Source organism: Sphaeramia orbicularis, chromosome 19, assembly GCF_902148855.1.
Source record: "Sphaeramia orbicularis chromosome 19, fSphaOr1.1, whole genome shotgun sequence".
In the NCBI taxonomy this organism is placed as follows: Eukaryota; Metazoa; Chordata; class Actinopteri; order Kurtiformes; family Apogonidae; genus Sphaeramia; species Sphaeramia orbicularis.
In genome coordinates this window covers 15,970,083-15,992,135 of record NC_043975.1, presented here as the reverse complement: position 1 = coordinate 15,992,135, position 22,053 = coordinate 15,970,083, and the positions used below count along the sequence as shown (strand labels likewise).

At 36.4% G+C, this 22,053-nt stretch overlaps 1 protein-coding gene across 1 annotated transcript in view; it reads left to right on the top strand.

Moving 5' to 3' along the window:
• The window catches only part of dnah9 (dynein, axonemal, heavy chain 9), a 344,949-nt gene that overhangs the window by 263,491 nt on the left and 59,405 nt on the right, over positions 1-22,053 (top strand). Inside the window, exons 64-67 of the mRNA XM_030122326.1 lie at positions 5,427-5,591; positions 14,589-14,729; positions 16,111-16,281; positions 16,460-16,582. Coding sequence (XP_029978186.1) covers positions 5,427-5,591; positions 14,589-14,729; positions 16,111-16,281; positions 16,460-16,582 — 600 coding nt within the window. The remainder of the gene's footprint in view (positions 1-5,426; positions 5,592-14,588; positions 14,730-16,110; positions 16,282-16,459; positions 16,583-22,053) is intronic.

The window sequence follows — 22,053 nt, the reverse complement described above, 5'->3', positions numbered from 1 at the left end:
AGAAAGGTTAAAGATACCAAGAAAAAAAATAATTTGGGAAGTGCCACAAAAGTAGCACTGGGTCTTTATGGGTCAAACAGCAAAACAAGCCGTTTTTGGACTAGGTTTTCTTACACTTATGAGTGTTTATTTCCACTCAGATTTTTCAGAACACTTAATGAGACGCTCCGCTTTGATATTATGATGCATTTTCACTATTTAAGGACAAGAATTTCCAGAGGCTTTAGAGCTAACATAATAGTACCTTTCTCGTCTACAATTCAGAAGAACAAGTCTTAACTCCTCATTGAATTGCTAGGTCTTAAACGGTTTGATTGGAGCATACATCCATTTATCATCAAGCACCAGGAATTATGTCTTGATGCTGTCCTCAAGGGAGCGACTTTGCTTTCTTTTTTTTTGTGTTTTGTTTTGGGTTTTTTTCACTTAGACAGACTCATTTATGTTCTACATCCACAGGCAGCCTCATAAAATCAAAGGAAAAGCACAAAAGAGGCATTTTAGGGTGTATTTTCCCCTTTTAATGTAAATGACGGTCTTTGTTGTGCGGACCCTTAACTTGACGAGTAGACGAGGTGTTGTTTCATTCTTGTTCCACTCTGTTGATCATTGTGGCTGTAGCTCTAAGCTGTCATTGCCGGTCAGAGTTAATGGCCGGCTCGGCACATTGTATACAGTTACTGCAGGTTCCTTAAAGCTGTATGGCCGACTTTTCCGGGAGTAATGAGCAGCACAGTTACGTTAGCCACAGTATGTCCACGGTGTGAATGTAAATGTTGGTAATTAAGTGAAAATTCACTTGATCAAAGCAAGAGCGCCTAATGATGCCTTGCGCTCGTCTCATCGACAATCTGCTCTTTTTCATGTCAGCTGTTTGAAATGGATTGGCCGGTGGCGCTACTGTACCGCGGCAATTAGACAACACATTGACACACTTCCACTGTTCCTTAAATGCGGGGCTCTTGTTAGTTGAGGCAAAAAAGAAAATCCGAAATCCCTCTCCGCTCTGTACACGACTGGCTGATGGCGCCGAGATCAGAATAGAAGATAATGTGGGAGCTCTGTTAACGGGTCAGGCAGATTTACTTGAACACAATCCTATTTGCATTTTGATGGTTTTCTGGAGGCGTCCTTGTTTGCGTTAGGCCTCTGTAGGCAACGCTTTTATTCAAACCTGTAGGCTTTCATCCACGGACAAATCAGCATTTTTAATAAATGGAAAGGAAGGGGTGGGGGGGATTAAAAAAAAAAAAAAGAGTTATTTTAAGCCTTATGTCCCCTCAGCAAAATCCAACAGAGAAGAAGTGAAATGTGATTTAATGAAGCTTGTTTAATTAGCATTTCACTGAGATCGGAGGGTGAGTGGAAAAAACAAGATCTGGAGCTCACTTATCATTTTAATTAACACTGAAAGTTGAGGATGGTGGGAATGAAAGAGTGTGTGTGTGTTTGTGTGTTTGTGTTAGGGGGTGGGGGGGTACAATAAGCACACCTTGCTATCAAAACACAACCCAAGAACGAGGCGCTGAATACCATTTTGTTGTCAGTAAACAAACCGGACTGATAACAATCATCAGACTGATAGCGCCCGTGCAAATTGGCTGTACCTGTTTATATTCTTTGAATGACTCGTCGCCATTATACCTTTAATGAGGTTAACGTCGCTACTGAGCCGTAAGACGACTACAAGGTGAAAGAGCTCTCATTTAACCGAGCCCAAGACGGGCTAAGGAGCTTAAAATGTCACGTTGCCTTTTTGGAGAGTGCATGGGGGATCAGCGTACAACCTTTTCCCACAATAACGACATCTTCTGGTCCTTTCTCAGCAAGTGAATGTAATGTATGAATGTGTGTGTGTGTGTGTGTGTGTGTGTGTGTATTTGCCTCTGCACGATCCTTACCCAGACCTTGGGCTTTAATGAGAACTAAAATGCTCCACTTCCCAAATTACCTTAACAGGGCTGCTCTGTGGCACTCAGTAATCATTTGCCTAAAAATGATAGATGTAATATCTCATTTTAATCCCAATTAGGGCGTTCTGCTGACTGGTTAATTGTTTGTTTTTCCCAAGCAAGGGTAATTACAAGTACAATGTGCCAGAGGAAAGCTAATTGCTAAAAACCGACTCATTATTGGATCCAGTTGGGAATGTTTTGGTGTGGATCGCTTTCCACCCTCAAGAGCATAGTCTAGGCTAAGTTGAAGGTCACAGTTGACTCATTTAAAGTAAATATCTCCATTTACAGGTTCACCACCCAGAATAATTCCTGTAGTTTTGCTCTGTGTTCAGTCCACATGCATGCCGTCTTAAAATGCCTTTAGTATCCAAATGATGGGTGGCATCAATGGGGTGTGATGTTTTTGGATTAGTGTTGAGACCTCTTCAAGTCTAAAAATGTGGAATAGAAATAATGTTTCTGTGGCGATGTTGTATATGGAAAAGAAAGTTCCATTTCTCTTTTGTGAGCCTTATCATTTTGGACCATTGAGGGTGTTTTTTTTGTTTGTTTGTTTTTATGTGAATAACCTGAACAAATATGAACAACCTGAAATGCCTAAAGAAAATTAAGCACAATTTTAACAATTTTCTGCCTGTTACTAAGGGTTTAGTGCCTTTATAGATCCAATCCATGACGCACATGTATCAATGATAAGTTGAGGCATATTATTGTTAAAATTGCACTTATTTTTCTGAAGAAATTTCAGTTTTTTTAGGTTATTCACATCTTTTTTTGTTTGGATAGTTTATAAAAGTAAGTATTTTCATAATTTAATGTTTTGTTTTGTTTTTTTCTCATTAAAACAAAGACAAAAATTTGGAGTTGTCATTATTTATAGGTTATTATGCTATTATTTTACTGGTCCGGCCCAGTTGACATCAAATTAGGCTGAATGTGGCCCCCAAAAGAAAATGAGTTTGAGACCCCTGCTCAACAGTGTATTTATGCAAGTTCATGTAGATCACAGGTGTCAAACATGCGGCCCGGGGGCCAAAACCGGCCCGCCAAAGTTTCCAATCCAGCCCTGCAGGATGAATTGGCCAAGTGCAAGTTAGGGCATCGAACTCAAAAATAATCATAATAACCTATAAATAATGACAACACCATTTTTTTCTCTTTAATTTAGTGCAAAAAACATTAAATTATGAAAATATTTACATTAAGAAGCTATTCCTTACCAATAAAATGTGAATAACCAGAACAAATATGAACAGCCTGAAATGTCTAAAGAAAATGAAGTGCAATTTTAACAATATTTTGCCTGTGACTAAATATTTTTGTGCTTTCATAGATCTGATCTGTAAAGCACATGTAGCCTATAAATGATAAGTCGTGGCATAATATTGATAAAATTGTACTTACATTTCGTAACAAATGTAAATATTTTCAGGTTATTCACATGCTTTTGTTTGGATAGTTTGTAAATGTAAATACTGGCATAATTGAATGCCATTTTTTGCACTAAAACCATTTGGAGTTGTCATTATTTATTGGCTATAATGCTATTATTTTACTGGTCCGGCCCACTTCAGATTAAATTGAGCCGAATGTGGCCCCCGGAAGAAAATGAGTTTGACACCCCTGATGTAGATGAAAACTTTTCTGAAAAACGATCTGGTGTTATGTTATTTTGTTGCAAACAGAGGTGGGAAATATCTGTTAACATAAATACATGTATAAATGGGCTGATATTACTACTTGTCTTTCTAAATTACAGTAACAGGACTATTGTCTATAAATCAGCACCAGTAATCCATATTTATCATATTAACCCTTTTTTGCATTAAAACGAAGACAAAAATTTGGAGTTGTCATTATTTATAGGTTATTATGCTATTATTTTACTGGTTGACATCAAATTGGGCTGAATGTGGCCCCCGAGAGAAAATGACTTTGAGACCCCTGCTTTACAGTATTTTGAAAGTGATTGCAATTCCAGTTTTGGCCACAAACCTGCATACAGCTCCTTTAAATTGGTTGTCGATCACCTGGTGAATGGTAAATGGTTAGATTCTTCACAACATACAGTAGATAAGTCTGGATATAAACTGCAGGTTGATTCGTTGGCGGGGGCATACAACTGCAAGGTTGTAATTCTAATTTTTTTTTTTCCCTCCTGCGGAGTTTTGGCAGAGGAGAACTTTTCATTTGCAGAGTGGGTAATAACGTCAAATTCAGACTCAATAAGAATTTAACAAGGCTGAGGCTCAATTAGTTTTAACAATGGTGTAAAATACCTCTCATCACCGCAATAGGAAATACTGTCATAAAGAGGGCAATTAAGCAGTGTGATCTCTAGAACTATCTGCTCCCCCGGCGCGATCTGAACTAAGTATGTCTTTTGTCATGGGAACATTATACCACAGGGAGGAGGAACAGCTCCGCCCCCAGCTCCCACCAACCCCCAACCACCTCGCCTCCCAGCGATTACAAGGGGGCAGAAGCAGCGATGCCAGAGAAAAGTTATTACCGCAGTCTGTCAGGGATCACGCCACTCAAAATAAAAAAAAATAAATAAAAAAAAAAAACACCTTAGCTATTATCAGTCACCGACAACACCGTAGTAGGCAAATCTCACAACAGCCCACCCTCCTGTAATTACAACAATTCAAAGGTCGCAGAGGCTTCTATTAAGGGAAACTTCAATAAAGCAAAGTCATTATCGAGCAGAAACAAGAAGCTGCAACAGTCTATAATGAAGGACAAAGCAGGATGAAGCAATAAAGAGAGTAACCGTGCCCTGTCGACTTTGTTCTCTGAACGCCTCTCAAAACGGCAGGGCTTTGAACAAGTGAAAGTTTCTCTCTCACACTTGTTTTTTTTGGGGTTTTTTTTGTTTTTTTTTTTCCAGCTAGAACAAAGACAGGAAGAAAGAGTTTGAGTTGAGGCTTTATTAGAAGACAGGCTGTTCTAATCCATATGGTGAAGTGTTAGGAAAATCCACTACAATGTGTGCATATTCTGTCTGCTCATAATTGAATCCCTAATATCTCCTAACAGATGATTTCTAGTGGGTATGTGTGTGTGTGTGTGTGTGTGTGTGTGTAGTTCACCATCAAAGCTTCTTCTCCTCACGCTCCGATCGACGGTCTCATCACACCGAGGGGTTAGGTCGCTCAGGCAGAGGTTTGATGTCGGCAACCAGACGGAAGCTGGCTAATCCAGCCCAGAGCGCTCCCTTCATGGGTCTGGACAGCCGATGCACAGCATATTGATCAGATCTGCCTTTGAGGTGTCCTTCAGTATTCATGTCCTCATATTGACCCACACCTCCAACAACTCCCGCTGTCTCTGTAGATGATGATGATAAAGCCATGGAAGAACCTCAAACAGCCATATGTTGCGAATCAGAAAAAGAAAATGAAAAAAAAAAAGAAGGGCTGTTGTGTGAAATCTGAAGTGTTTTTGTGTTTCTGTGTGTCGTAGTCCGACCTCACCAAAGAGCAGAACGGTTTCAAGATCACCCTGAAGACACTGGAGGACAACCTGCTGTCCCGTTTGTCCTCGGCTTCAGGGAACTTCCTGGGTGACACGGAGCTGGTGGAAAACCTGGAAACGACTAAACGCACAGCAGCTGAGATCGAAGAGAAGGTCCTGTTCTGTTTTTCTTTTTTTTTTTTTTTTCTTTTTTTTTTTTCAAAATTATATTTATTGTCATTTTTGCTTTATACACACTCACAAAATGACAATAAACAAAACTAGAAGCACTCGGAGAGCGCAGACCTCCGCCAAGGCTGATCAGTGCCCCCCCCCGTGGCCCCCCCCACCCCCGATCACCACCAAAATTTAATCATTTCTTCCTTATCCCATTTCCAACAAACCCTGAAAATTTCATCAAAATCTGTCCATAACTTTTTGAGTTATGTTGCACACTAACGGACAGACAAACAGACAAACAAACCCTGGCAAAAACATAGCCTCCTTGGCGGAGGTAACAAAGAACTTACCAACAGAACAACCAAACAAAAACAAAAATTGGCCCATAAAAATTATGTTTTCATTTCAAAATACAAATGCCCTTTTAACAATTGTCGGAGCTTCCAGTCCCATATAGCACTGGTGTCAAACACATTTTAGCTCAGGGACCACATTAAGCCCAAATTGATCTCCAGTGGGCCGGACCAGTAAAACAATAGCATAATAGCTTGTAAATAATGACGACTCCAAATTTTTCTCTTTCTTTTTGTGCAATCAAAATTAAATTATGAAAATATGTACATTTACAAACTATCCAAACAAAAATGATGTGAATAACCTGAAAAAACTGAGATTTCTTGAGAACAATAAGTGCAATTTTAACAATATTACACCTCAATTTACCATTTATACATGCATATTATGGATTGGATCTACAAAGGCACAAAATATTTAATAACAGAAAGTAAACTGTTAAAAATTTTACTGAAAAAATTTCAGTTTTTCAGATTTTATTGTTAAAGGATAGTTACTAAATGTAAATATTTTCATAATTTAATGTAAATTTTTACACTAAAACAAAGAGAAAAATATGGAGTTGTCATTATTTATAGGTGTAATGTAATATAATGTTTTTTACAATAACCTAAGAAAATTTGGAGTCATTATTTATAGGTTATTATGCTATTATTTTAGTTGAGATCACAATGTTCATTTATGTGGAACCTGAACTGAAACGAGTTCGACATCCCTGATTGTTAATATCTGAAGTGTCATTTTTGCAAATTCATCCCAGGGGCCAGATTTGACCCTTTGGCGGGCCAGTTTTGGCCCCCGGGCCGCATGTTTGACACCCCTGCCGTATAGGTAAGACAAAGTTCCCAAGTCTTTAGAAAGACATCATCCTTATGGTGTAATCGACAAGTGAGATAGTCGAGGGAAACAAAACTGTCTTATGCCATTGTGTCGCCATTTTCTGGCACAAAAAGTAAGCATTCGATATAGTTTTTTTTGTGATATTTGTTGGCAACAACAGGGTCGGTTAACCCAAGCAAAAGAAACAGAGGATTACAGTTCAGTTTCGCATAAAATATTTTTTTCCATTTCCTGACCAATCATCTGCCAAAAATATTGCACTTTTAAACAAGACCAAAAGCAGTGTGTGAGGGTGCCAGTCTGAACTTTACACTTCAAGCATAGTGGGGAGGAATCCAGCTTAAATTTGTGGCATAAATGAGGAGAAATGTGCACCCTGTGAAGAACCATTAGCTGAGTTACTTTTACTCTATTAAAAACACGTAACATTTTTACATTACCACAAACATTTTCCCAGTCATCCTTAGTAATAACACAGTCGAGATCCTTCTCCCACTTTTCCTTCAAGTGCGAAGTATTAACGATTAACTGTTTTACTTTTTAAAACTACCAGAATGGGTTTTTGTTTTCACTTCTGTAGCCCCTTCTTTTTGTTGAAAAAAATCAGAGCATTAGCATTTTATCTGTGATAAACTCACACATCTGATAACCAGTGATGAAAAGTACAGGTTTATAAATATTGTACTTTACCACAGTAAAATCTTGTCATTGTATTTTTCCAAATAGACACTGAGGATTCGCATAATCTCTAAATTAAACACCAATATGTTTTCTTTCAACAGTTATAGTGTTTTAGCTGCTTTCCGTGCATTTGGCATGAACAAGCAGTTTCACTGGAAATATATTTAATTGCTTTTTCCCTAAAGAAGTGCCAACTCAATTTACCAGAGGTGGTTATGACACCATTATTAAACCGTCTTTACTTCAACATGTTCACGGAAAGAGGCAGAAAAAGTCTGTAAAATATGCTCACAACTAAGTCATTCATGCAGTCTTTTCCTTATTTTATGGTCTGAAAACACAGCAAAAAGAGTCATTAAGATCTCGGATCCATCAATGAATCAACATTACATTGAGAAACACTTAGAGAAACATACAATTAAAAAAATTTATTCTGGCAACTGCACTCCCGATAAAAAAATATATAGCAGTGATTTATTTTTTTTTTTATTATTATTATTATTATTTTTCAGGTAAAATGTTTCTTTTCCATGACATAGTATGACAGTATCATATCTATCATTTTCCACTGAATTACAGATTAAGATGGATTTTAAACGATAATATGTGTCTTCATATCAACTTTAAATCAGTATATTTTTATCCCCCCCCCCCCAAAAGCGGAGGCAAGGGGTTTTGTTTTTGGTTCGGTGTGTTTCTTTGTTTGTTAACACTATAGCAGCACAACTATTGGTTCAATTCGTACCAAATTGGGTTTATAGATCGCCAGTGACCCAGAATAGATCTGGTTAAATTTTGGGAACAGTAGGTCCAAGTTCAAATTTTTTTATGAATTTTTATAATCTTTTTTTTCCCCATTTACTTATAATGGGAGGAAATTTGAAATGTCTGTAGCAGCAAAACTATCGGTTCAATTCGTACCAAATTCGGTTTATAGATCGCCAGTGACCCAGAATAGATCTGGTTAAATTTTGGGAACAGTAGGTCCAAGTTCAAATTTTTTATGAATTTTTAAAATCTTTTTTTTTTCCCCATTCACGTATAATGGGAGGAAATTTGAAATGTCTGTAGCAGCAAAACTATTGGTTGAGTTCATACCAAATTGGGTTTATAGATTGCCAGTGACCCAGAACAGACATGGTTACATTTTGGGGAAAGTAGGTCAAAGTTCAAATTTTTTATGAATCTTTAAATTCTTTTCTCTTCTCCCATTTAATTATAATGGGAGCAATTTCAAATGTCTATAAAAAAAACATCAATTTTGTTTCAATTTACTTCAAACTTGCCACATATATAAAGGCAATTGATATGCTGACATCATAGCATGCATAGACATGATGACATCAGATGGATCGATGCCAAAATAAGCTACAATATGTGCGAGGGGTGGGGTTTGTTGCCTGGCACCACTTGTTTTTGTTCCTTTTTTCAAGTATGTTAGATTTTTATAAAGGAATGAATTCAGTATGCACTCATTGCACTGTGGTGTCAGTTTCACAGAATTTGATGATATAAATGAAGCAATTTACAAAGAATTCAGAGTTAACATAATGCTTCTTTAAACATATACACTGCATCCAACTTTCATATACAGAATATCATCATTCTAAGACAGGGGTGTCAAACTCATTTTAGTTCAGCGGCCACATTCAGCTAAATTTGATCTGAAGTGGGCCGAACCAGTAAAATAATAACAAAATAATATATACGTAAATAATATCAACTCCAAACTTTTCTCTGTTTTAGAGCAAAAAAAGTAAATGTATATTATGAAACGGTTTACATCTACAAACTGTCCTTTCAGATGTGAATAACATGAACAAACTGAAAAAATAAGTGTAATTTTAACAATATTCTGCCTCAGTTTATCATTTCCACATGTACATTATAACTTACAGATCAAAGTGGATCTACAAACACACAAAACATTAAATAACAGGCAGAATATTGTTAAAATTGTACTTAAGACATTTCAGGTTGTTCATATTTGTTCAGGTTATTCACATTTTTGCAAAATTACAGGGTGGGGAAGCAAAATTTACAATGAACATTTAGTTGTTTTTTCTCAGCAGGCACTACGTCAATAGTTTTGAAACCAAACATATACTGATGTCATAATCATACCTAACACTATTATCCATACCTTTTCAGAAACTTTTGCCCATATGAGTAATCAGGAAAGCGAGCGTCAAAGAGTGTGTGATTTGCTGAATGCACTCGTCACACCAAAGGAGATTTCAAAAATAGTTGGAGTGTCCATAAAGACTGTTTATAATGGAAAGAAGAGAATGACTATGAGCAAAACTATTACGAGAAAGTCTGGAAGATACTATTAAAGAAGAATGGGAGAAGTTGTCACCCGAATATTTGAGGAACACTTGCGCAAGTTTCAGGAAGTGTGTGAAGGCAGTTATTGAGAAAGAAGGAGGACACATAGAATAAAAACATTTTCTATTATGTACATTTTCTTGTGGCAAATAAATTCTCATTACTTTCAATAAACTAATTGGTCATACACTGTCTTTCAATCCCTGCCTCAAAATATTGTAAATTTTGCTTCCCCACCCTGTATACTTTGTTTTTCTGAATAAACATGAAAATATTTACCTTTATAAAGAGAAAAATTTGGAATTGTCATTAATTATATGTTATTATGATAGTATTTTACTGGTCCTGCTCACTTGAGATGGAATTAGTCTGAATGTGGAACCTGAACTAAAAGGATTGTTAATATGTTCAGTGTAATTTTTGCATTTCACAAATTCATCCCGCGGGCCAGACTGGACCCTTTGGCGGGCCGGATCTGGCCCCCAGGCCGCATGTTTTGTAATGCGGCTAGTACAAACACTGAATCCAAATGCAGTAACTCGGACACAAAAATAAGGTTCAAAAGATTTATTATTCACACACAGGTGAAAGAATAATAATAATGACAGAATCTTGAGGATAAAGGTTGGAAGTATCCTCCTCTGATTCGTCCTCCGGTTCGAGGGCGGCAGCCCGTCTCCCCGAGCGGCGTTTGGGGTATTTTCCCCGACTGGGGAAAAGCAAAGGGAGGTCAGGGACGGAAACAGGTCATGCACAGGCAGGCTATCACTCAGGCAACAGGACATAAGGGCTAGACAAATACTCACGTACCAGTAAGTCAGGGCGAGAAGATCGAAACCAGGAAATCAGATGAGGCAGACAAAAACCGACAGGGAGCAGGCAGAAGGCAAAAAACCGAGGAATCCAAAAAGGGTCACAAAAGGCAGACAAAACGAACAAACAAGGTCAAGACGCTGGTTAGAACTACGAGAGTTACAAACTGGCAACTGACTGAGGGAAGAGACAGGGTTTAAATACACAAAAGGGAGGGAAGACAACTAGACACAGGTGGAGCAAATCAGGGCGGAGACAGGTAATCAGGTAAGAGGTCAGGGAGAACAGGGAACAGGAAGTAAAGACAAGACAAAAAAGACAGACAAGACACATGAGGGGAAACTTAACAAAATAACACAGGAAACGACAAACAAAACATAAAAGACAGACGAGACCAGACTAACGTCTGGCTGCGGGTATGACATGTTTGACACCTGTGTTCGAAGATGTAATGACCGTGATGAGCTGTACCCTTATAGACGCCTGCATGTATTCATATAATGCAATATATTACTTTATCAATATTTGCTCCCATTATTAACGTTATTCCCAAAGTAGACAATTACATCTGCAGGAAAATCAATAGCCAAAATCAAGGAGAAAACACAAGAAAATTTGTAAACGCTTTCTGTTATCCAAACCAAATAGACAGATAGATGGCCTGCTGCTGTTTCATGATACTGTGGAAAAATGAATCCACTTTTCAAAGCTCCTGCATCGAGCCACGGAGTAGAACAGTAGAGTGACGTTGGGGAGAATCTGAACAGCGATCAGTAATTAAAGCTGTCAATCACATATTTAACCCCCTGCCTGTCTGGAAACATCTATTAGGAGGAAAAAAAAAAAAAAAGAAAAAGAAAAACGATGATTCCTGTCTTGAATTACAATATGCTGAAAGGTAGTTATGGAAGTTTTTGCCCAATGACAGCCAAAAATGGACATCAAACACTGCAGCTTTGAGTACGTTTTCCTGATAATGCTTCTGTACATTTAGTTAAGTTCAGTCTAAAGGCAGCTCTTTAACTTTCAACTGAATATTGTTCTCGACATTCTAGTATTGACTTTACTTACTTGTTCCACTGCTGTTCCGCTGCTGATAAAGACCTGCATGTTGATGTGTGACGGTACTTCCTGCCAGATCTGAGATGAGCTGGGCTTTTTTTTTTTTTTTCAGATTTTTATTTAGAAATATTGAGAAAAGTTCAACATACATTTAAATTACATTGTGGTCACGTAACAAGTATGTGACCAATGACCAATCTTTCCATTCTCAACATTTCAGTTTTTCTTTTTTTTTTTTTTTTTTTTTGTTAATAAACAAAACAATCGAACAGTGAACAATGGATGCATTGTTACATAAAGAAAACACATACGAAAGACCAAGAGATTTTGACCTTCTCTCTCTAAAGAAAAAAAGAAAAATAACTAAATAAATAAAATATGAAAAGTAGAATGAATTAATTACACAAAAAACAAGACAATTCCAGATACGTTGTCATTATATTGTCATTTCTTGTACATTTAGAGTTCCAACAAATTGTGTTTGGTAAGTGTAAATAAAAAATATCCACTTTGACCATAGATTTGAAAATTTGTTCATTTGTAATCAAAGGGAGAAGGTTAGTCTTTCCATCTGGTAAATTTCATTCACAAGATTTACCCATTTTTCCAGATTAGGTGGTTCAGGTTGGAGCCAGTGCCTGGTCACAGCTTTTTTCCCAGCAGTTATTAAAATTCTACACAAGTAGGCATTGTTCACTAAAATTTCAGTTTTTCCCATAATTAAGGTGGCAAATTCAAAAGGTAAGGTAACATTAAGTATATATTCTATATTTTTTTGTATATCCTTCCAAAATTCGTTTATTTTGAGCTGGGCTTTTTGTAGATGTTCTGTCTTAAACATAATTATGCAGGAATATTCTGTTTCAAGGGGTCATATTTGGCTATACCCACTTTTATTAGTCTTTGGAACATTTATTTGTGTATTTGGGGGCACTAGTAGTTGAAAAAGTTTGAATTTGAACCCTCCAGGTGCTGCAAAACTATCTTTATATTCATTCCGGCAAAAATCGAGTGGATTTCTACAATCTGTTTCAATTCCTTCTCAACCCATAAAGACCCAAACATCCACTGGCAACCAAAAGCATCTACTGATCTAAAATGTTTAACTGTTGATCCACTAATCCAATCAATACATGTAAATAATTGGTGTAAAATTCAGTTTATCATCTTTTCATGGTCATCAGATGTGACCCATTTGGACCTTCAGAGGCTCCGTAGTTACCGTGGAAACATCATCATCTTCAACAACACTGATTCACCAGTAAAACCCATGGAGTTGGATCAGTGACAGTGGATCATGGAGACACTTGTTTTTACATTCAGTTGTTGAAATATTTGCTGAAAAAAGTCCTTTTTACTTCAGTTTTCTGTTTTGATACAAAAACTTTTGAATTTCCTCTGAGATTTTATGAACATCTACTTGATCGTTGAAATAAACACAGGAAAATACATTATTTTCACCGAAAAAACACAAAAAGCAGAGGATAGTATTACAATTGTTGTGTTAATAAATATGCTGTAATTATTGAAGAAAATGGTTGAATTGTTGAGTCTGTATGACTGTACTGCTATGAGCATTTTATTGTGAATAATTCAGTTACTGCATTATGGATTGCTGTGCTTCGATGCTAAAATTAGGAAAATAGTATTGTTTGATTCTTGTATTAAGTTAAATATAAAGGTGTAAAAGCACTGAGGGGTAGGATTAAATAAGTTCATACTTCTTTCTTCTCCTTTTCGACCATGCAATATTCAGACTTGTATGTGCTTGAAGATAGATTCTGCCCATTTAAATGTTATTTTGTTTTTGTCTTAATTTGCTTTTTTTTTTGTTTCTTTATTTTGTAATAAATGGTGATAAATCACTTAGGAAAGGTTAAATAGGGACAAAAAAAAAAAAAAACATCTGGGAACTCCCACATAAGTCACACTGGGTCTTTATGGGTTAATTTGTTACGTCTATAACTAATTACGTCACAACATTTGCACATGTAAGGTAAAGACTTCCGATGAACATTTCTCTGAGTACGGCAAATTTTGCTAAACCCACTTTTATTCATCTTTGGTACATTAATTTGTGTATTTGGACCCTAACAGTTCATAAAGTTTGAATTTGAATCCTCCAGGTGCTGCAAAGCTATCTTTATATTAATTTCGGCAAAAACCAAGTGGATTTTTACAACCTGTTTTAATTCCGTCTTAATTTGTTGTGTTTAATAACTAGTTACATCATGATCTTTGCACATATAAGGTCAAGACTTCTGACGGATATTTCTCTGAGTACGCCAACATTGTTTATCAGCAGCAGTGGTTTTAGTAAAAACTGAAAATATGTTCAAAACTTTGAGCCGATTACCTAAAATGTTTAGTTGTTGCTTGTATTAACAAACACAAGTAGCTGAACGGGACAGAACAGGACAGTCAACAACCTGGAGGGGGTGGGGCATGAAGTGGCTCATTTGCATTTAAAGGGCCAGCGCTCAAAACCACGCGCTAAAAACTGCCTTTCTGGTGTCGTTACTCAGAAATAGGGTTGAAGATGGACCTGTGGAGTTGAATTAATGAAGAATTCAGACCCAAGCATAGCATTTACCACATGGGAAATGTTTTAAAATGCATAATTCTATTTAAAAAAGCAAAATATCACTCCTTTAAAAAAGAAAAAAAAAAGAAGGAAGGAAGAAAGGGAAAAAAAAATGTCCATAACTGTCACGTTCAGCACAGCGGGAGACCATTTTGACTGCAAGTGTGAAATTAGAACAGCTCTGCTTCTCACTCAAGTGTGTCTTATGGGATGGTGTGCCATTTTGCCATTAGCTGACTGCTGAAGCCTGCCTATATGCATATGCGTTTGGATGTCCACCGGTGGGTATGAATGTGATCCCCTTTGTGTTTGCACTGTCTTTACTGTAGGTAAAAGAAGCCAAGGTGACAGAGGCCAAAATCAATGAGGCTCGGGAGCACTACAGACCTGCAGCAGCACGGGCTTCCTTATTGTACTTCATAATGAACGACCTCAATAAAATCCACCCCATGTACCAGTTCTCTCTGAAGGTAGCCTGTCTATTGACCCACCGTGTTCCCTCCCGCCTCATGGGTCCCAGTGAGGCCCCTCTTTACGCTTACTCCCCTCCACCCCCTCACATCCCCCTTTCTTCCATTTGCTCGCTGTGTTTTATGCTCTTTGCCCTGCTTTTATTGTGTTTGTGGCTCCCTAATGTGGTTATGTAGAGCGTAATGTCTTTGATATTGTCAGCCAGCGAGCACTGAGAGGAGGCAGCCTGAGATATGGTTTGCAATCACTCCAGGCTCTGCAGGTAGCTGCCCCAGTCCAAGTTATTTCCTAACATAATCAAATGAAAACACATTGTGACTGTATATACCTTTGACCTTGGGAATGAAATGAAATACGTAATAACATGTGTTCTACACCGCAGGTTGGGGCTAAGTGTGACTCTGCTAAATTGATAAAATCAAGACTCAAGCATTTAGACTGAGTTTCACCAAAAAAAATATGTATTAAATTTAAGATTTGTTTAACCCCTGAAAAGACATTGTAAGTTTTTGCTGGACATTTTTGGGACCAGATTCCTGTTAATCCTCATTGTACAGTGTTTAATGTTGATCCTATCCATTTCATAATGTTTTATACATCCATACCAAAGCAGCGTGAAGGAATTTATTTTTTTTAGGTGGGAAACTTTTGTCAGGTTTTGTCACTGGTCTCTATACTCATCTATTTTAGGGATTTCATATTTATTAAAAAAAAAAAAAGTATGTGTTTGAATTAACAAAGATTTAGAGCTGCCACATTATTTTTTATTTATGTATAAGGCAACATGTAACACTTCTATTTACTGTCTCTGTTCTTTTAATGTTTTGTTTTTGCAAAATAAAGTTATTAAGACCACTTTGATGTATAATTTTTAACTTAAACTTTATTTAGAGCCAGCAGATACTGCTCATAAGTCATCATACTTGTGTTATAATATCATCAGTCATCAGTCATCCTGTAACTTATTATTGATGTTTCTAAGGCATTATTCACTTTCAGAAACTTTAGGTTAGAATGTGTTATGTAACCAGGACTTGATATTCTTCCTTCAAACACTGTTGTCACTTTGGTACGGAGATATAAAACATTATGAAAGCTGAATTTATAATACATTATGCCTACACTTATAATACTTTATTAACCTTGGTATGAGTTGTTGAACATGATCATAAACTGTTGTAATGACTTTTAGAATGCATTGTAAATGAATTATAATGTCTTATAAATGTGCTCTTAATGCATTATAAACTAGACCTTCAAGTAAAGTGTTACCAAAAAAACATTGATAGGGATTGTAGTGTCCACACAGTTGTTATTTGTTGTGTATTTGATGTCAGATCCCAGGTCAGTGTTGGGTGTTGTGCTCCTGTGCATCCTCAGGCATTCAGCGTGGTCTTCCAGAAAGCGGTTGTGAAGGCTGATCCGGACGAGGCTCTGAAGCAGCGGGTGTCCAACCTAATTGACAGCATCACCTCGTCAGTCTTCCAGTACACCACCAGAGGCCTGTTTGAGTGTGACAAGCTCACGTACATCGCTCAGCTCGCCTTCCAGGTAGGACAGGAAGCCGGTTTCATCTTCTGCTTGGTTTGTTTTGCGAATACGCTGTCCGCTGAATCCGGTTGCTCCTGGGACCAACCGCCCTGTTCAGATCTAATCAAGCGAAGAGGAAACGTGGTTTGTTCTGGAAAATACAACGTTTCAACACCTTTCCTGTTTGTTGTGTCCCCAGATCCTGCTGATGAATAAAGAAATAAACCCTGTAGAGCTGGACTTCCTTCTGAGATACCCTGTCCAACCTGGTGTAACATCACCTGTGGATTTTCTATCCAACCACTCCTGGGGAGGGATCAAGGTACACACTCAGACAGCTGTGTTTTTGGCTCTGTTGAATATAAAAAAGAATGTTATTGTGTCATGCAAGAGCTTAGGGCAGATCAATATCTTTGTAAAGGATAGCTTTACAATTTTTCTGTCTCGGAATAATAGTAAGCCATGTATAGATTCCCTCTTCAGATCCATGTTTTTGAGCAGACAGAGGACTGTAGATGTAGTCCCCCAACACTTCATTAGAAAGATATCTTTTGCTGCCCAGTATAAACAAGGGGCATGATTACAGCACATATTTAATTGAGTGTAGTGCTCAACAATAAGGATGACCCAACTGCCCGAGGCCGTGTTGGATTTGTAAATTCACTCGTCGGATCAGACAAGTGAATTTACCAGCTCACATGAAGACAGAACTTACAGTTTTGGATCAAAAGTTTGTGTTCACCTCACGCTTTTGTGATATATTGCATTAAGAATCACTCTTAAATAGGGCTGTCAAAATTAATTAACGCAGATTAATCCATCATCATGATTAAAAATTTTTAATGCAATTAACCCTGTAGCGCAGAATGACTCTCAACGTCTCTGGCAATGCATTTGGAGCAGTTTGTCCAAGTAGAGTTAGCATTAGCATGTGCAAATGTATATGTACGTATGTATGCATATATCACAGGTGTCAAATATGCAGCCCGGGGGCCAAAACCGGCCCGCCAAAGGGTCCAGTCTGGCCCGTGGGATGAATTTGTGAAATGCAAAAAGTACACTGAAGATATTAACAATTAATGGTGTTAAAATTATTTTAAGTCAGTTCAATCTAAAATGGGTCAGACTAGTAAAACACCATCATAATAACCTATAAATAAAGAAAACCACAAATTTGTCTCTTTTACTGTAAAAAATGTAAAATTACAAAAAAAATTTTACATTTACAGAATCGCCTTTTACAAAAAAATTCAATAACCTGAAATGCCTTAAGAGAAGTATGTAGAATTTTACCAATATTCTGCCTGTTGCTACATGTTTTGTGTATTTGTAGATCCACTGTGATCTGTAAGTTATGATGCACATGTATAAATGATAAACTAAAGCGTGATATTGCTAAAATTGCACTTATTTTTCTTAAGAATTTTCGGGCTGTTCATATTTGTTCATGTTATGTTCAATTAGAGTTTGCAGATCTAAACATTTTCATTATGGAATTTGACTTTTTTCACTCAGAAACATAGAGAAAACTGGTGTCGACATTATTTATCAGTTGTTATCCTGTTATTTATATTATTTTACTGGTACAGCCCATTTTATAACATATTAGTCTGTATGTGGCCCCTCAACTCAAATAGTTTGAGTATATGGATGAATAAGTGTGTGTGTGTGTGTGTGTGTGTGTGTGTGTATGTGTGAATACATATATAAATATAAAAGAGTAACAAAAAAGGAAGAGGGACATATATGTTATTAATAATATTTTAGGGAGAGGGCGTGGGATTAAATAAATTGCACTTCTTCCCACCCCTTTTCGGGCATGTAAATGGAACGATTGTGCTGTTCTTCAGTCTAAGATTGTTATGATTGTTGATATTTGTTTTATTATGTATGTTTTGCTTGTCCGAATATATGTTAAATTTCATTGCATGTTCGGAATAAATCACTAAATCACTAATCAATCACTAAATCAAATGGGCGGTTAATCTGGTAGTGACAGGCAGGAGAACCAACCTATAAAGATGGAAGACGCTAAACAGCACATTGGCCCTCTGGATGGAAATATGAAGACAAAAAATCCAAGACGGAACAGTCAGTTGGCATAAAGTATAATACACACTCTGCAGGAAGGAGTTTTCTTTTCACTGAAGCATTTCCAGCTCAAAATATCATATTAAAGCATACATCGTCGTGGATTCTGCTAGTACTTTGGCTAATGTGTCGCTCAGCTTCGGACAAACAAATTAAGTGCATATATATTCCCTTCTTTCTTGAGTCTGTTTGCTCATGCCAAATTAAACGTGATTAATATAGATTTTAAATGAATAATATTTCATTTTGATTAATCCACAACAACCCTGTGATTAATCTGATTCAATTTTTTTATTAACTTTCTTTACTGGAAGTAATTTCACAGGTTTGACAGTGCAATGTGATAAAAAGGACTTCCATTCTTTCATTTTTCTCTTTGTCCCTCCCACAATCTACTCAAACAAAGACGATCCTTAATGTAAATCCAATATTAATAAGTAATCAGTACAGAATAGATACGATTGTCTAATTAACAAAACAAACAAATAAATAAATAGCTAAAATAAAACAAAACAAACAGACAAAAAACAAACAAAACAGAACCATGAAAAAAAAGGAAAACAAAAGAAAAAAAATGTTTATTCAAAATTTGAATCGTTTGACAGTACTACTCTTAAGTCATTGAGCTCTGCCACGTATTGTTCCGTTCTCCAAACCCACATGCTCCCTTCTGCACATGCTCTGTTCCATCGAGGTCAAAACTGGATGTTTCAACAGATAATGAAACACATCCAGGGTATGACATGTTGAAACTGTCAAGAATTTAGTTCAGTTATTTTTTCTAGTTAACAATATACCAAAAAAAAAAAAAACTGCATTTGTTTGTGTCTGTCTAATGCAGCCACACCTTTTGAAACACTAAAAAATTTTCCCACAAATATTTCATGATAATATTTGTAAAATTTTAATGCAGCCCGAAATCCTTTTTCCACTTTGTATTTTGTTGTGAGTACAGGCATGGAATCAATCTTAAACTGCATTCATAGTGGCCTTTAAGTCTTTCAAAAGTCTTATATTCAACACATTGAAACCTGCGGAAAAACTCAAGACAGGAAACAAGGGCAGGGAGAGAAGAATGACATGCAACAAAGGTCACCTGAATCACTATGACTGGAAGGCCAACCTGTGAATGTTGCTTTTACATAAACTTAAAAATAGTGAACTTTATACTTTATGCTACTTTATCCTGCAAAGCCCAGTCAAACAACGTGGAAAACAGCTCTTATCAGGTGTCAGGCTGCGCAGATATTTATTATATAAAACTAGTAGTGATGCAGCATCTGTGAAATACTGAGCCGATTCCAGTGTTTAAAATACAAAGAACACAGTGATACTTTTGGTTTTTTGTTTGCTCTGTTTTGTGTTTTTTAGTTTTTATTCCCCTTTTACTCCCTTTTCAGGAAATAGCACTAACTTTGAATGAGCACAAACTTAATCATACACATTTCTGAAACAACCATGAATATAACACACTGTCATTGGCAAAATGAGTTTTTATTAGCCAATAGCTAATAAAAGTATAATATAATAAATAAAAATAGCTAATAGATAGTGGTCAATGTAGATGTTTGGTCGATGTGCCTTTGCAAGCCTGAAAGTCGTATTAAAAAAAAAAAAAGAAAGAGAAAAAAAAAAAAAAAAAAACTCACCAAAGAAATTGATGAAAGTAATTATTTGTAAAAATGAATTATGCAAAAGCACTGCATTATGTAATAACCAGCAACATTTAATACATTTTCACTTCATGCTTTGAACACTGACATTTTTAATAATTTGCCTCATTTTGTAATAATAAAAAGCCTGAACTCAAGATTACAGTGGTTATTAAAGATATGGAAGTTGCGCCACCATATTTACCACGTTAATTGCTCTGGAAACTGCTTTTTGATGTTTTTGTGGAGCTCTGTTGCAGTCATCTGCTAGGAAAATTAAAGGTGTGAGTGAGTTTTTCCAGGTCAGCCTTTGTCATGAGTCCTTTAATTTGACTTTACTTTTCAGACAAATGTAAGAAAAAGCTGATCTTGTTATTCATTCATTTATTTATTTGTTTTGAGCAGAAGAAAAAACTAAACATTTTTATTTGTACGAGGAACTAATAGCAGACCAAATACATCAATAAATAGAGGTGGTCAAGACAATATAATATAGCAATTGCCATGTACACTAGTAATAACAAAATAAATTCAATATATATTGTTCAAAAAGGAGTGGGAAGAAGAAAACTTATTAAATCCCACCCCCATCTCACATTTATACATCATAACACATTAATTTTGCTTCCTTCATGATATAGTAACATCTGTTTAGAGTCCTAATAATGTAAATAACCGATAGTGAACAGATTAGGAAAACTGATGTATATTACACATAGTAACTACCTAAATCAGAGGTGTCAAACATGCGGCCCAGGAGCCAAATCCGGCCCGCCAATGGGTCCAGTCTGGCCCCTAGGATGAATTTATGACATGCAAAAATGACACTGAAGATATGAATCATTTTAGTTCAGGTTCCACATACAGACCAATTTAACCTCCAGTGGGTCAGATCAGTAAAATACTATCCTAATAACCTGTAAATACTCACAACTCCAAATTTTTCTCTATGTAAATGTAAACATTTTCATGTCATTTTGCTGTATTTACACTAAAACAAACTGTCATTTCACTAAAACCCGAATAACCTGAACAAGTATGAATATTTTGAAATGTCTGAAGTGCAAGTTTACCAATATTCTGCCTGTTATTAAATGTTTTGAGTATTTGTAGATCCACTGTGATCTGTAAGTTGTAATTTACACATATAAATGGTAAACTGAGACAGAATATTATTACAATTGCAATTAGTTTTCTTAAGAAATTTCAGTTTGTTCATGTTATTCACATTGTTTTGAAGGATAGTTGGTAGATGTAAAGATTTGCATCGCATAATTTTACTTTTTTCGCTCTAAAACATAGAGGAAAGTTTGGAGTTGACGTTATTAATGTATTATTATGTTATTATTTAACTGGTCCAGCCCACTGCAGATGAAATTTGGCTTAATGTGGCCCCTGAACTAAAATGAGTTTGACACCCCTGATCTAAATGATAGTCTGCATAACTTATAATACAATATATTTCAACAATAATCACATACCAACAATGAATGGAATGGCCCAGCTCTTCAGTGACATGTTCCTATTCTGACTAAGTTCAGATCAGTTCTAATGCTGATCTAAATTCATATTTGGAAAAGTTAATGCAGGTTTTTGTTAAAAGTATATAACATATAAATGTAGATGTGAATGTACAGGGTGGGGAAGCAAAATTTACAATGAACATTTAGTTGTTTTTTCTCAGCAGGCACTACGTCAATTGTTTTGAAACCAAACATATATTGATGTCATAATCATACCTAACACTATTATCCATACCTTTTCAGAAACTTTTGCCCATATGAGTAATCAGGAAAGCAAACGTCAAAGAGTGTGTGATTTGCTGAATGCACTCGTCACACCAAAGGAGATTTCAAAAATAGTTGGAGTGTCCATAAAGACTGTTTATAATGGAAAGAAGAGAATGACTATGAGCAAAACTATTACGAGAAAGTCTGGAAGATACTATTAAAGAAGAATGGGAGAAGTTGTCACCTGAATATTTGAGGAACACTTGCGCAAGTTTCAGGAAGTGTGTGAAGGCAGTTATTGAGAAAGAAGGAGGACACAT